The sequence below is a fragment of the Cariama cristata genome, unplaced genomic scaffold (assembly GCF_000690535.1).
Source record: "Cariama cristata isolate BGI_N322 unplaced genomic scaffold, ASM69053v1 scaffold18296, whole genome shotgun sequence".
Lineage (NCBI taxonomy): Eukaryota > Metazoa > Chordata > Aves > Cariamiformes > Cariamidae > Cariama > Cariama cristata.
Genome location: NW_009623981.1, coordinates 1 through 13678, shown reverse-complemented (window position 1 = coordinate 13678; position 13678 = coordinate 1). Strand labels below are relative to the sequence as shown.

Sequence of the window (13678 nt, the reverse complement as noted above, 5' to 3'; positions counted from 1 at the left end):
GTGATGCAGGCTTAGAAAATGCTCCTTTGCTCTTCATCCACCGTGTGTTTGTGGTTGGGATGGTGTTAGCTCGGAGGCCTTAACTCATCCCGTTCTCTGTACCAACTGATGCGTTTAAGGTCTCATGCTTACAGGAGCGTAGTGATGGGAGAACCTTTAATAAGATGTATTTTATTTGCAGTTGTGCTGACTTGTTTCTTTTGGGGGGAACGGGATTACAGTTTTAGCTGAAGAAACAAACTGATCTACATGTGCTTCACTATCCATTGGAAGAATGACAGATGACAAAGATGTGCTTCGAGATGTGTGGTTTGGACGAATACCAACCTGTTTCACTCTCTATCAGGATGAGATAACTGAAAGGGAAGCTGAACCTTATTATGTGAGTATAATGAAGGTGGTCACAGACCAATGCCATGTTTGGTTTTTTCATTCTCATCATATGTGCTACTACATGTTGTGAAAAAACAAACAACTTTTTTTTTCTTATTCCTGGTACCTTCTGAAAGTAAACCATATGACCATGCTGCATGATTCGTCCCTCTTCACAGCAGGTTCAAAGCTTTAAGCTTATTTCACCAGTGAAAGAAACTTGCCACAGATAATTAAGATCTTAAAAAAAAAAAAAAAAATTACAAAGTCTGCAGTTAGGTAAAAGGAAGAGTCTCTGTGTGAGTTTGTATATTCTTGGATAATGACCAGAAGAAGGGAGAGAACTTTTATGTTACCTTACTACAGAAATAACTTCAGTCAGAGCTTTGTGCAATCTTAAATGCTACGATCAGCCACCCGTGTAAGACAAACTCATAATGAGCACTGGCTCTAGTATTTCTGCTCCTTGACAACTTCTACTCGTTTTCTTTTCTTTAAATGCTAGCAGCCATGAGAGATCTAGCTCAGATGTAGGAAAAGCAGCTGTAATGTCTTAACAGTACAGCGCCTGAACTGAACTGGATTGCTAGCTGATGATAAAAATGAGGATGATGGATGCATTTGAGTTGTAAACTGGAAGTGCTTTCTATAATCATGTGGTATTGATTTATAGTGTACTCAGCAGTTTTCATTCTTTCAGCACCTAATAGACATTTGTTTGATAGAGAATGTCAGCTGATTCAGTGAAACTTAAATTAGAAATGTAACAAGTATGTGGGAGGAAAGTCTTCTACTATGAGTTTTTGCGTGATTCTGAAATCCTTAAGTCTTGTATTGCATTCTGTTCTTTTTGAAAATATTACTGGATAGAAATATTTTTTTTCTGTGTTTAATAGCATCTTTACGTCATCAGTTTCTGATTTACATGTGTATTCAGTGGGTTTTTCAGACCTAATAAAGTATTCGTGCTTTTCGTTCAGTGATGATAGTGCTCATCTTCCTATGTTTTAGTTTCACCATGGGTAAAACAGAAGCACTTTTACTTCATGTGGTTGACCTATTACCAAATGCATCTGAGCTATCTAGAAGTCTCAGACTTTAAATTATGCAATATATACATACATATTTTAACTCATATATATGTGTGTGTGTGTATATATATATATAAATATAAAGAGCTACATGTAAGGTATGAGTTTAAGTATAGAGACATGCAGTCTTGATCTGTTTAACATCAGCGTGGAAACCCTGAAACCATGTTATCTTCATGGTGTGGCCAACTTTCTAATCCAAGGAGATAGTTTTAAGCTGGTAGAGTTTCTTTTATTTACTCCGCTTAAAGCGCGCACAGAAATTCTCAAGGCTTAATTCTCTGTTTTTGCAAAATCTGATTATTCACAGATCACAATTCTAAAATTTTAGCTTCTTCCTTTTTCAGGTCATATTGGAGCTGATAATACAGCTTTGCTTCTTGAAGAGACCAAGGATTTATAATAGTAATAGCAATCAAGGTTTTAAGTCATGGTTTAGTTCTCATGGTTTCAGAGTCCATCTACGTTAATGTTTTTGTTCAGATCCGGAGTGCATTTTTGAAGCAAGTCTTCATCCTTTCCACTTACTGTGCCCAGGTTTGCATCACACGGCAGTTTTAGAGCCCACAAGCTGAATCATTTTTCATGTGAAGCTGAAGCAAAAGATGTGCTTCAGCTGCTAATGGGCATTTAGTGTATGGGATCAAACTGGAGCTGAATTGAAGTAAAAAACATCAAAACCCCTCAAATTAAAGTTAAAAAGTATGTGTAGTGAACACTCCTGACTCTTGACACCAGCTGTTCAGCTTTCCATGTCTCCTGTTATCACACCTCGGTACTTGCTAATATAGACGTAACCTCTGTGTTCCAGACTGGCTTCCATAAATGTGAAGGCTGCATGGGAAGGAAATACTGGCATTGTTATGCTAAGAGGGGGGAAAAAAGCTTCTGTTCTGAGGAAATTGCTTTATGAAGATGGAGGAAGACATAGACTTGGAGGGTGTGGGGTTAGAAAAACGACCCAGAATCTGCGTGATGGATTTCAGTTTGTTGTGAGTGGTGTGACAGAAGACCCTTGTCTGTTAGAGGGATTAACACAGCACAGGAGTGATGCATGTGTGTATCATGGTATGGCACTGTGTAGGGGTAGCAGAGCTAATTTAAAATGAGCTTATCTATCTTTTGGAAAGAGTAGTGACATCAAGACTAAGCAGCTGAGGTACAACACTCTCTTGTTTCTTCCTGTAGTCAAGCCAGGGAGGTTTCTGCAGAGTAACACTGGAAATGGATATGCCAAGTTTCTTTGGAGTGTTTCCTACAGATGCTTGTGTTTGAAGTGGAAGCATAATTAGGAACAGCCAGGTTGAACTACCTTTGTTGCTGAACTATCTGATTTTTCCCTAGTGCTAAAGTTGTTGTGATTTTTCTTTTAAAATACAGTGTACTGGCTGCCTCTTGGTGCAAACAACAGTTAGAAATAAAATGTGTACAGGAAGCAGAGTAGTCATTGGCTGAGATTTGTGAAGTGTAAAGAACAAAATTATGGCAGAAAGCAGTGTTAAAATGATACCCTGCCTGAGGGACTACCCTTTACTCGGCTGCCCTTTAAGCTTCCTCAATATCAAAAGGGTTCTTCTATTAACGTGTCCGTAAGAGTGAGCAATGTGAAGCCATGCCACGTTAGGGTGCTTTGTTTCTTCATCCTGGTTACATTGGTGATCAGACCAGTCCAGTTCCTGTTAAATCTAGAATTTTTCTGTTTTATAATCTGGTTTGCATGTAAAATGGTGTTTTTCTCTGCGACAGAATCTGTGGAGATAGCTGGAGGGGTACTCTTTTTACGTGAAGATATATTGCAGGCATTTACTTAGACATTAGGAGTTTCTTGCATTTCATTTAACCTCTACAAAAAGCATTCCTGGTTATTGTGGTTAAATACACAACATGCAAAAGGAAGGTGTTGCGGTATGTGTAATTTTAGGGATGGTGTGTTCTAGCCTACTAGGATTTATTCTGCCTGGTAATGTATTTGGAGATGTACTTTTGTTTTCTTAATTTCATGAAGAGAACTCCTGATCTTCTTTGTTTGCACATACACACGCACAAACACCCCCTCCACTGATCAGTTTTGTATAGCTATTTTGATTTAAGCTGAGCGTATATGAATTGTGTGTACGCTTTTCACCATTTCTTTCAAAGCTAGGGCTAGAAATCTTAGCAAAAGCTGTTGATTAGTGTTGTGTTTCATTTTTAATCAAGAACTAGTACCCGTTAAGTTTGAAAGAATTAAATCAGGTATGGCCATTGACTTAAGAATTCAGCTGTAAATATGAATTTTAGGGTTTTTTTCATGTTCTCAAATGGTATTTTTTTAATTGTTAGTACTGAGCAATTTGTTTATCTTGTCTTCATTGCTGTCGCAATGGTCAGTCTGATCCCGACAGGTCATGAACATCTACTTGGCTTTGTACCATGTACTGTGACTATTTGAGGGAGTTTATGCCAGCTTTTTGGTTTTATACTGAGTGGGAGAAAACTTACACCAGTTTTCTGTGGTAAAGGCACCCAGCCTCACTTAACATTTCAGGAATCCTTACTCAGTCTTGACACTTAAAAGCAATTCACCCACTGACTGCTTTAGACTTCTCTTGAATCTTCTTACAAGTCCGATCTAGGGGACAAGAGAGACTTGGCTTCTTCTGAGCCACAGAGCTCAACCGAAAGTGGGGGTTTTCATTCAGGTTTCTTTATTATGCAGTATAGCGAGCAGCAAGCATTATACTTGTCTGCCATTCATCAGTGGGCTGCCAGACAATTTGGATCAAAACTGGGATTCTCGTCTGTTTAATTCCTTATGTATTATATCATGCACCTTCCTAGTAGTTATTTTCTCTCATACACTACTTAAATTGATAACTATTGAGTCTATGCTAAATATGCACTCAGTCTCTTCATTAAAAACTTCTGATAATACCTTGTCTGCATATTTGCCCATGCAGTACTGTAGGTCGTTTAATTTATGATGGGCATTCTGTCTTTTAGCGTATTATGTAGTGGTTTATCAGTCCTACATTCAGGCTGCAGTTGTTACATTACTTGCGTTGTTGAATGTGTTCAATTTTTTCATAGCGTTATTCTAACATTTAGCACAAAGTCTGCTGATAGATGGTTATTTGTCAAAAAAAACCCCAAAAAAAGGCAATTGAGCAAATCTGACTTAGTGGAATGAGTTTAACTGGGATTAGTACATCTTGTCATATGATCATGTAGTTTTTTACTTAATTAGGTATTTCAGCCCTAACCCAAGAATTACTCTTATCACTGAATCATGGCTGTTCATTCCCAGCACCTAGCGGTATTGCTGCAGGGTAACCAAAGGCTGAAGTGATACAGCCTCCTCAGCCTGCACGGACGGGTCTAGGAATCTGGAGTAAAAGTGTTTGTCATTCTGGTGAACACGGCTTTGCCTAAAAGGAAGGCTCCTTGCCACGTGGCTGAAGTGCTGGAGAAGCTTGTGAGGGTCTAATAGTCTAGAAGGTAAACTGCTGCGTGGAATTCTGGTTTTCATATACAGGCCTCCATAAAACAATTAACGTGATTCTGCTGTCAGACAGATTGACTAAAGCCCAGCATACAGTTAAATATATTAAGGTTGGTGGGTTTTTTCCCAATTATTTTTTAGTACCTCTCCTCTGGAAATACTCAGTAATAGCATTTAAAGACTACAGGATTTTTGGAGCAAAAATGTTTTGTGTTAACTGGTGTCTTTCACTGAGTGTAGACAACTGATGGAGAAGGGATATTGAAAGGAGTAGCAAAATGAAAATGTCTTTAAACTATGCTTTTAAAGGTCTCACGTAACAGATTTAGTATGCTTGTCAATATCTAGGATAATTAAAGCTAGAAAAGTGATAGAATTGGATCCTTTCATGTCTCCCACGGAAGGGGAAGACTGTAGTGAGGTAGAAGAGGTGGGAAGACCGAAAAAAGAGCTCAGTAGGTGCAGCAAATGCTCAGCATCTCTGAAAAACAGGCAGTCCTGTTAACCTGATTAACTGTTGGGTTTTGTACTCCAAAGAGGCCCATTGGGAGCGCTGGCCACGTTCTGTTAAATTCAGTTAAATGCTGTTTGGTTATTGTCTGTGATCGCTAATTGTGTTGAAATAGAAACTGCATTGTTCTTCCACGCTACAAACTGAAGTAAAATATTTTACAGAGGAAGTTAGTTATGCAGTTCAAAGGGTTATGTCGAACGCTATTGCAATTAATAATGCTTTAATATGTTTATCAATTCCTGCTTGGCTGTGCCACATGCAGCATGCTGAAAGTTGGCTTTTGTAGCAGTACGAACGGGTCTCATATCAGAATAGAGCGGCATGAATTTAACTGTAAATATCACACAGAAAATATAGAATTATTACCAAAAATATTTGAGTTGGAGTGGCCTGGCCTATATTATCTCAAGAACAATCAGTGTAGATATATGGAATTAGGTTAATAAAGGGTAAGATTATATTGTCATTGAGGTACCAAACAATTCTCACTTGAGTGTGTACATGACTTCATCGAATTTATTGAGATTGTTCACCTTTTAAAACTCAAGGCTCTGTTTAATTACACTGTTGAATTAGACTCCTATGAAAGAAGTTAAAAACAGTATGGTGATGGTAATAAGAACAACAGATGGAAAAAGAAAACCATATGGTACGTAAAAGATCAAGTGTTAAGGGACTTGATGACTGTGATAGTGGTGAGTCTTGATCTTTTATAGTTTTATATAATCCTAAAATTTAGTTGTTTCATAGATGTATGCAGATTAGTAACTTAATGCAGCATTATCTAAAAGGCGAATCCATTCTCTTTCATAAGAACTTACTCTTGGTTTACTTTCCATACTTCTTTTTTGTGAATCCGATATTTATAAATAAATTCTAGTATCATGGCCAAAATAGTATCTAATTTATATATTAAAGTGTGGTCCAATTGTTGGAGAGATTCTGGAAGAATGTTGCAGCAGAGATCAAGTTTTCGGTCAGGCAAAATACATCCTTACATCGTTTGGGATGTCTGTACCATAGACATTCACTTAAGGCCTAGTATTATCCATATACTCTAAAGAAAATATTTTCAGAAACAACACTGGTTATGAGGAACACTGGAAAACAAACGTTTCTCTTTCTCTAAATATGCAAAATATAATTTATTTCTATTTATTCCTTAGACCCATCTATTTTATTAATAATTAGGAAATGAAAATAACTTTACAGGATGAATGTGATTCATTTAAAACAACTGCTCCAAAGATAAATGTTATTTTACGGGGAGATTAATCTTTTTCTCATTGGGATACTGGGGAAAAAAAAAAATAAATAAACCCCCAAAAAACAAGGGGAGGGGGTTGCAAATAAAAATAACACAATATTCTGTTTTGGAAAGTACATAAGATTACACTTGAGAAAAGAAGATAGTACACCAGAAAGCTGTCAGAAGGTGTCTTGTTTCAGCTTACAAAATATTAACAGTTTTCTTTCTGATTTTAGTAGCTGGGCAAAGGTTAAACAGTGGAAGAATCACAGCAGCCTTGACTAACATGTTGAATTGGCAAACCCAGTGCAAAGAAAATGGAAATTGCCAGCTATTGGAAATAAAAAACACACATGGGAGCTACACCCTTAAGCAGCTAGTTTTCAGTCTTTTTTTTTTGTTTGTTTTTAATTGTGTAGGAATTTCCATTTTGAAATAATAGCTGATACACAGTTGCTCGTTATATTCAATAAGAAGTTAGAGTATGTTCCTATCTGTTCATATGAAAAAGGTTAAAAACGTCATTCCTTGGCCTGCTTAAATACAGAAAAGCAGAAATTAAATTCCACTCTTCTCCCTCCCACCACATTGAAAGAATCAAGAACTTTTTTACTTTTTTTTTGCTACTGTATTGCATACTGCTATTCTGCATCTTTTGTGTACATAATTTTATAGCCTTTCATTAACCATTAATAAATAAACTGTCTGAAAGACATCTTACCTTAAAGGTGGAGGAGAAAAAAAAGAATGCTGACTGAATTTTGGCTATGAAAATGCTTACTTGTTACAGATTTTTATTAATTTAAATTTTGTGTTTACTTAAAGCTTTTATACTTTTTTCTTTTAGTTGCTTTTGCCAAGGATAAGCTACTTGACACTGGTAACAGACAAAGTGAAGAAACACTTTCAGAAAGTTATGAGACAAGAGGAAGTTAGTGAAATATGGTTTGAATATGAAGGTACACCACTGAAATGGTGAGTTTATTTCACTTCATGCCTTTACTCAATTTATCATGTAAAAAGTTACCAAGTTCAGCACAGTGTCAGTACTTTTCCAAAACTAATCACTCCATTGGGTTTCCAAGATGCCAAAAGAGGACGAGGTTAGGAAAAGCATGTTTGGGGAAAAACAGTAAAAGTTTAATGTTGAACGTATGTTTGATTATTCTGCCTGTACTTAGTATATGTATAAGGCAGAGGTTGTGCTGCACCTATTGTTTTTGTTCTGGTTGTTACTGTAATATGAAATGCCTGTGGTTTTGACTTTGCCATTTCTTGCATTAGAATTGCCAAATAAATCTTTGTTAGCTTATTCTACCTTCTTAAAAGCTGCCTAATAACACAGATCGGAAGTATTATTTCTGGAGTCTGAATGCAAATAGTATATATGCTTTAGGATAATCAAACATGTGCGTAACCTTCACTTTTCACTGGTGTGATATGTGCTTGTGCTATAAAACAGATAATACTGATGCACAGGCTCTTGTTGAATTCAATTAGTTCAACTTTATTGAACTAATTCTTGTTGATTCCCTTTTAATAGGCCATGTGACAGAACAAAAAGTATCTTTTTTTTTTTTTTTCTGGGAGGTTGGGGAATCAGACTGACATTGTTTCATTTACTTAATTTTCATAAATACTGTTCATCCAATTTTGTTTCTTCCTATTTCTACCAGAAAGAGTTTCAAAGACAACAGTTTGAGAGCTGCAATGTTTGCTAGCTCTGTACAGATAGCATCAGCTCTCCAGAAAGTATTTAGTATTTTGAATGCTGGAGAGTTTTTATATCTCTTTTATTTTCGCTATCATATTAGGAAAGAAAACTACCAGTGACTGTTTTAACTTCTTGAACCTGGATCGTCTTGTGGTTAGCAAGCATCACATCATGGAATCCCTTTAGACTTGGTGATGCAGTAGATATCATCTAGTCTTTTGTTTCTTTGAGACCAACCTTGTGTAAACCTTGAAAATATGTAAATAGAAAAAGCACAAAAACTAGCTTTTTTCACTTTTTCAAAACTGGGTGGCAAAACCAGCTTTAGACATCTATTTCAATTGTCTGGAATTTAACAATAATTGGCTTCTTCGTGTGCCGTAGTGACCTTGAGTCATGGATACTGTCTATTTAGACAGCAAGGTAGCAAGTTTTTCCCAGTGTGTTCATAATCTTAGGTAGATAATGGGAGGAAACTTTGTAAATTTTCATTGAAGTTGTCACAAGAAAGGAGGGAGAGGCTTTTTACTCCAACCAAAGATCTGTATTTTCTGTAAGTTTTCAAATACTATGATGTTTAAACTAGAATTAAAAAAAAAAAAAAATAAAAACCAAACAAACAATTAAATTATAGATTCTAGGTATAGAGTAAAAATATAATTCTAAAATTAAGTGAAGAGTTACTAAATTCATGGAGCATTGAAATGAAAGTGAATAGTGTAATTATGATCTGCTAATTAAGGCTCTGATCTTTCAGAAAACCTAAGCATATTCTGCCAGGAACAGCTTCACTGATGTCAGTGGAATTGCTTTTCTAAGGAAAATGCTATCTGCAAACCCTTGTTTTAGGAGAATGGTAATCCCCTAAATAGCTGAAGGTTGTTCCAGGGAAGACCCAAGTACCAGAACTGAGAATTAGATTGAGCTGATAGTTTGCAGAGAAAGAATAGTGAGCATTAATCCTTAATCTTTTAAAGTATAGCTTCTGTATTCAAAATCAAATAGAACTTACTAATAATATTGCTTATTTTGATTATTTTCTTTGCACTGTGAGATCGTATTGCTTACAGTCTGTGCGGTTTCATACCTGGTTGGGATGTAGGGTGTCTCTTTTCAGCTGCAGCTCTTCCAGGGAGATTTTGGAGGGAGTCTGAAGCAGAATTTCAACTTCATGGTCTGCTTCACTTGGGCCAGGCTCCTGAAGGAGGATGAAGCTCTCCAGATCTGGAGTTACAAGGGCCTGGGGCCTCCCACTGAGGTTGTTGGGACTGGGGAAGATGGTCCTCTTGCATGCAGAAGGCATGTGCTGGGAGAAGATCTGTGTCACCAAGTCAAGGAGCTGCAGGAAGAGGTCATCAGGCTGTACAGCATCAGAGATTACAAAAGGAAATGGATCAAATCTTCTCAGAGACCCTGCAGCTACAGGAGCCTAAACCTACAACTACATTGAAGGAGGTGCAGGAATAATCTGTGATTATTGGATTGGAAAATAGTCTCCTAAGATATGGAAGGGCCAGAAGCTCGTGAGTTCTGGCAACAGGAGGAAGGCTCCTTCTCCACCTGCGTTCCTGTAACTACAGGATAGGTTCAGTGCTGTGGCTGCAGGTGAGGGACTGAGGGCTCTGTCCAGTGATACATCTGAAGTGGCTGAGCCTGAACTGTGCAAGGGCACCAGGAGGAAGTGGCGAGTGAAGTCAAAGGTCTGTATTCTCCTTACTGTCCTTTATCAATCCCTCTAGGATCTTGAACTCTGTCATTTCATGGTTGCTGCAGCCAAAGCTGCCACTGGTTATCACATCCAGAACTATTTTGTCTTGTTAGTAAGTAATAGATTCAGCTGCAGGTCAGCTCTGGTCCATCCAATGCCTGTATCAAGAAATCTTGACTACTTGTGTCCCACCATGTTGCTTTTCCAGCAGATGTCAGAGATTAACAGGAATCAGGATCTGTGATGCAGAAACTTCTTGAGATATTAAAGAAGATTTTATCTGCTTCCTCGCCTGGATTGGATGATCTGTAACAGACTCACCATGATGTTGCCCTTACTAGTCTCTCCTCTGATCCTGGACCACGAGATCTCAACCAATCTGTTGTCTGTCCCATTAAGTTTCATACATCTAAGCTGCTCCCTCACATGGAAGACAACCCTCTGCCCTCGTCTGCCTTGCCTGTCTTTCCTGAGCAGCTTGTGTCCATCCATCCACAACAACATTCCAGTTGTGCAGGCTGTCTCACCATATCTCAGGTAGCCCAACACTGTCACAGTTGTGTCACTGCTCTAGTTTCTCCTGCCTGTTTCCCAAGCTGTGTGCATTGCTGTACGTACACTTGTGGTAGGCTCTCTTCTACCCTCTTTTATCATTTTGAGATCTCCCTTGTAGCTGTCACCTTTCACCACTTGCTTTCCACTCATGTCCATTAATTTCTACATGTCTGTGGGTTGTTATTCACACCCCTGTTGTTTACGGTCTAAACCAGTTACGGTCTAAACCGGTCCTTGCCAGGCTGGCCAGCCTGAAGGCAAAGATACTTTTGTCCCACTTAGGTGGATTTCGCCTCTCCTTAGCAGTCCTTTATCCCCAAAGAGTGTCATGTGGCTGTAAAAGCCAAGTCCTTGTTGTCACACCACCTGCACAACCAGTTATTGACCTGCAGTTACTGACCAGCATTCAAGTCTCAGAGCCTCTGAACCTTTCTCCTTTGATGGAGAAGTTGTGGAGGTGCCACCTTGCCCCTGGAACTGTATTGTCACTCTTGATAAACTCAAGTGTTCCCTTGCCACACTGGTGATTTGTGCCCGTGTGGTTGAAGAGCAAGGGCTAATAATCCAAGCACAGGACCAACCTTGCCAGTCTGTCTGCAACTTCTTAACAGACAACAAACCTCTGAAGGCAGCAAGTGAGATTGACTGTCTCCTGTAGGAGTGAGTGTCCTACCACCGTGACTGCTACCTCTTGGTGTGGATGTGGTGTTTGGGCTGTTCTGATGCTTCCTCGGAACTTCCAGCCTCTTGTCTGCCATTGAGGCAGTGACTGCAGGTGGAGAAGGAGCCTGCCTTCTTTTGCCGGAGGTCGCAAGACTTTGGTCTTCCCCATCTTGCGAGTCTTCATGCACCGCTCCAATGACTGCAGACCCTTTTTCTGTGCAGCTGGGAGTTCAGGCTCTCATCTCTGCAAGGTCTCTGTGAGGACACCATCAGTCTCTTCTTATCTTCCCTGATGCTGTGCAGCCCTCCGACCTAACTTGGTGACATAGCTCCTCCACTAACACACACCTCCTCTAGGCAAGGATGTTTCCTCTGCTTGCCCCAGCTCTCAGGAGAGGTTCCCAAGCTCTCCTGGCAGCTTGAGACCTGGAGGGCTGCATCCTCTCAGGAGCTCTGCCTGAGTGAAGGCCTCTGATGTGCCAGGGGTGGTTTCTCCAGCAGGAGCTAGGGGATGACACCCTATAGCTTGTTGCTGTCCTATTTGAGCACTTGCACATGGCCTTCAGCAGAGTTTCTGTCCCCTTTCTGTGGATTGTGCTCTAGCCCTGGTAGTTGTGTAGGTACCAACTGGATGGATGCTTGACCCTTCCTAATTGGGAGTCAGTGGAAGACAAAAGGTCAAAGCACCATTTGATCAGGCATAGCTGACATATTGTTTGAAAATGCTAGCGTTTGCTTAAAAGAGCTAAGCAAAAAATTATTTCTTACTGAATACGAAAGGAAAAGCTGAGGCTATTTTGCTATGCAGCCAAAATTTCCTTCAATGAGACATTTGTTCGTAGAAATGCCTAAACACCAGATTTCGGCCACTCGATGTACTTAGTACCCCAGGCAGTTCTGGAGCATAGGATTTTTTTGTCCTTGGATTTATCAGTTCATGTGACAGGTCTTACTGAATTACCTCAGTAAATGATTCTGCTCTGAAAACAATTTACCAGCTCACGCTGTTGCTTTCTGTCCTGGGTTCAGGAAAAAAAAAAAAAATTGTTAGAAAAGTAGTAATTAATTTTCCTTACTATCCATCTGTCACTTTTGAAAGGATTTTAAGTACTTAACGTTGTGTTTTCCAGGACTTCTCTCACACTCTGAAACCACCTTCTGTATAATAAAAAAAGCAGTAATAAATTGACGATGGCTGGAAGTCAAGGTCCTGTTACACTTCTGTAGGTTGAAGACTTTCCAGAACCAATCATTATTCTAGCAACTTGTAAAAAAAACATTTGTGGTCTCGTAGTCATTTTCTCTTTGATATTTTTCCCATTATTTCCTTTAAGAAAGTTCTGCACAGCCTGCCTGTCCTTGGCTCCCACTCTAGTTAAGACCAGTTTGATTTCAACAATACAGTAACATTTTTTTCAAAATTATACCTTTCTGGGCTGGACATTTCCCTTAGCTGTTGTTCTGTTTGTTTGTTCTTTTCTTTTGGGAGGGCTCAAATCTTTAAAGGCGCTCTTGGATTTTTGAATACTTTTTTTGTTGTTGTTGTTCTCCTGAGTACTGTAGGTTCTAGAGAGTGTTTGTGTATTTCTTTAATTGCAATGCCTAATTTTCCAATAGAAATTCAGAAACAGCATTGCAGCAGTACCACTGGAGGCAAGATCTTTAATGAGGGAATACTGCCCCGTAGCACAAGGTGGATACATCCTTAAGAATGGAGTGAGGGAATGTTGGGGGCTTTTTATTCCATGTACAGATCTACAAGTCCTCTTTTTTCAGCTTCTCTCTTTGTGCCTCTCTTAATTCTCTATCCTGGTTAAGAAACCAGGTTTTAATATGAGGGAAATATAAAGAATAGCTTTAGTATTGTTGTATGGATTGCTATTGTTTCCAGACTCTTTAAAAAATGCTTGTAACTGTATCTCAAAAGTAAGTGAAACACAGCATTATGTACAGGCATTACTTAAGGCTTCTGTTGGCTTCAGGTTAAATGCCAGTGTGTGAGAACGGGCTTTTGAAGCAGGACATTTTGAAGCAGATACAAGACATCTCAGGATTGCGTCAGTCCTGTTGCGAACTTTGCTTTTAATGGAAGGCTGTGCTTCTGAAGAGAAAACGATTTCTCTTATGCTCTGCTGTCTTCATTAGTCTCATGTGTTCTGCTGTGGAACAAAATGAATTTAGGGCTGGCCTCTTTCAAAATAAAAACTGTCTATCAACTGTGCAAAGCACCAGGATTTTACTGAAGAAAGGTTGAGTATATGAAATTCATTTTGTAATCTAAACTGGGTAGAAGATAGAGAGGTAGGCCAAGAAGTGATGCTTTTTTTTTTT

The 13678-nt window shown here is 38.9% G+C and overlaps 1 protein-coding gene across 1 annotated transcript; it reads left to right on the top strand.

Annotated features, from left to right (window-relative positions):
* The first annotated feature begins 274 nt into the window (after positions 1 to 274).
* LOC104163861 (autophagy protein 5) lies at positions 275 to 7686 on the top strand. Its single transcript, XM_009702992.1, has 2 exons — positions 275 to 382; positions 7555 to 7686. The coding sequence occupies exons 1-2, from the start codon at positions 275 to 277 to the stop codon at positions 7684 to 7686; spliced, it is 240 nt and encodes a 79-aa protein (XP_009701294.1).
* Positions 7687 to 13678: the final 5992 nt, after the last annotated feature.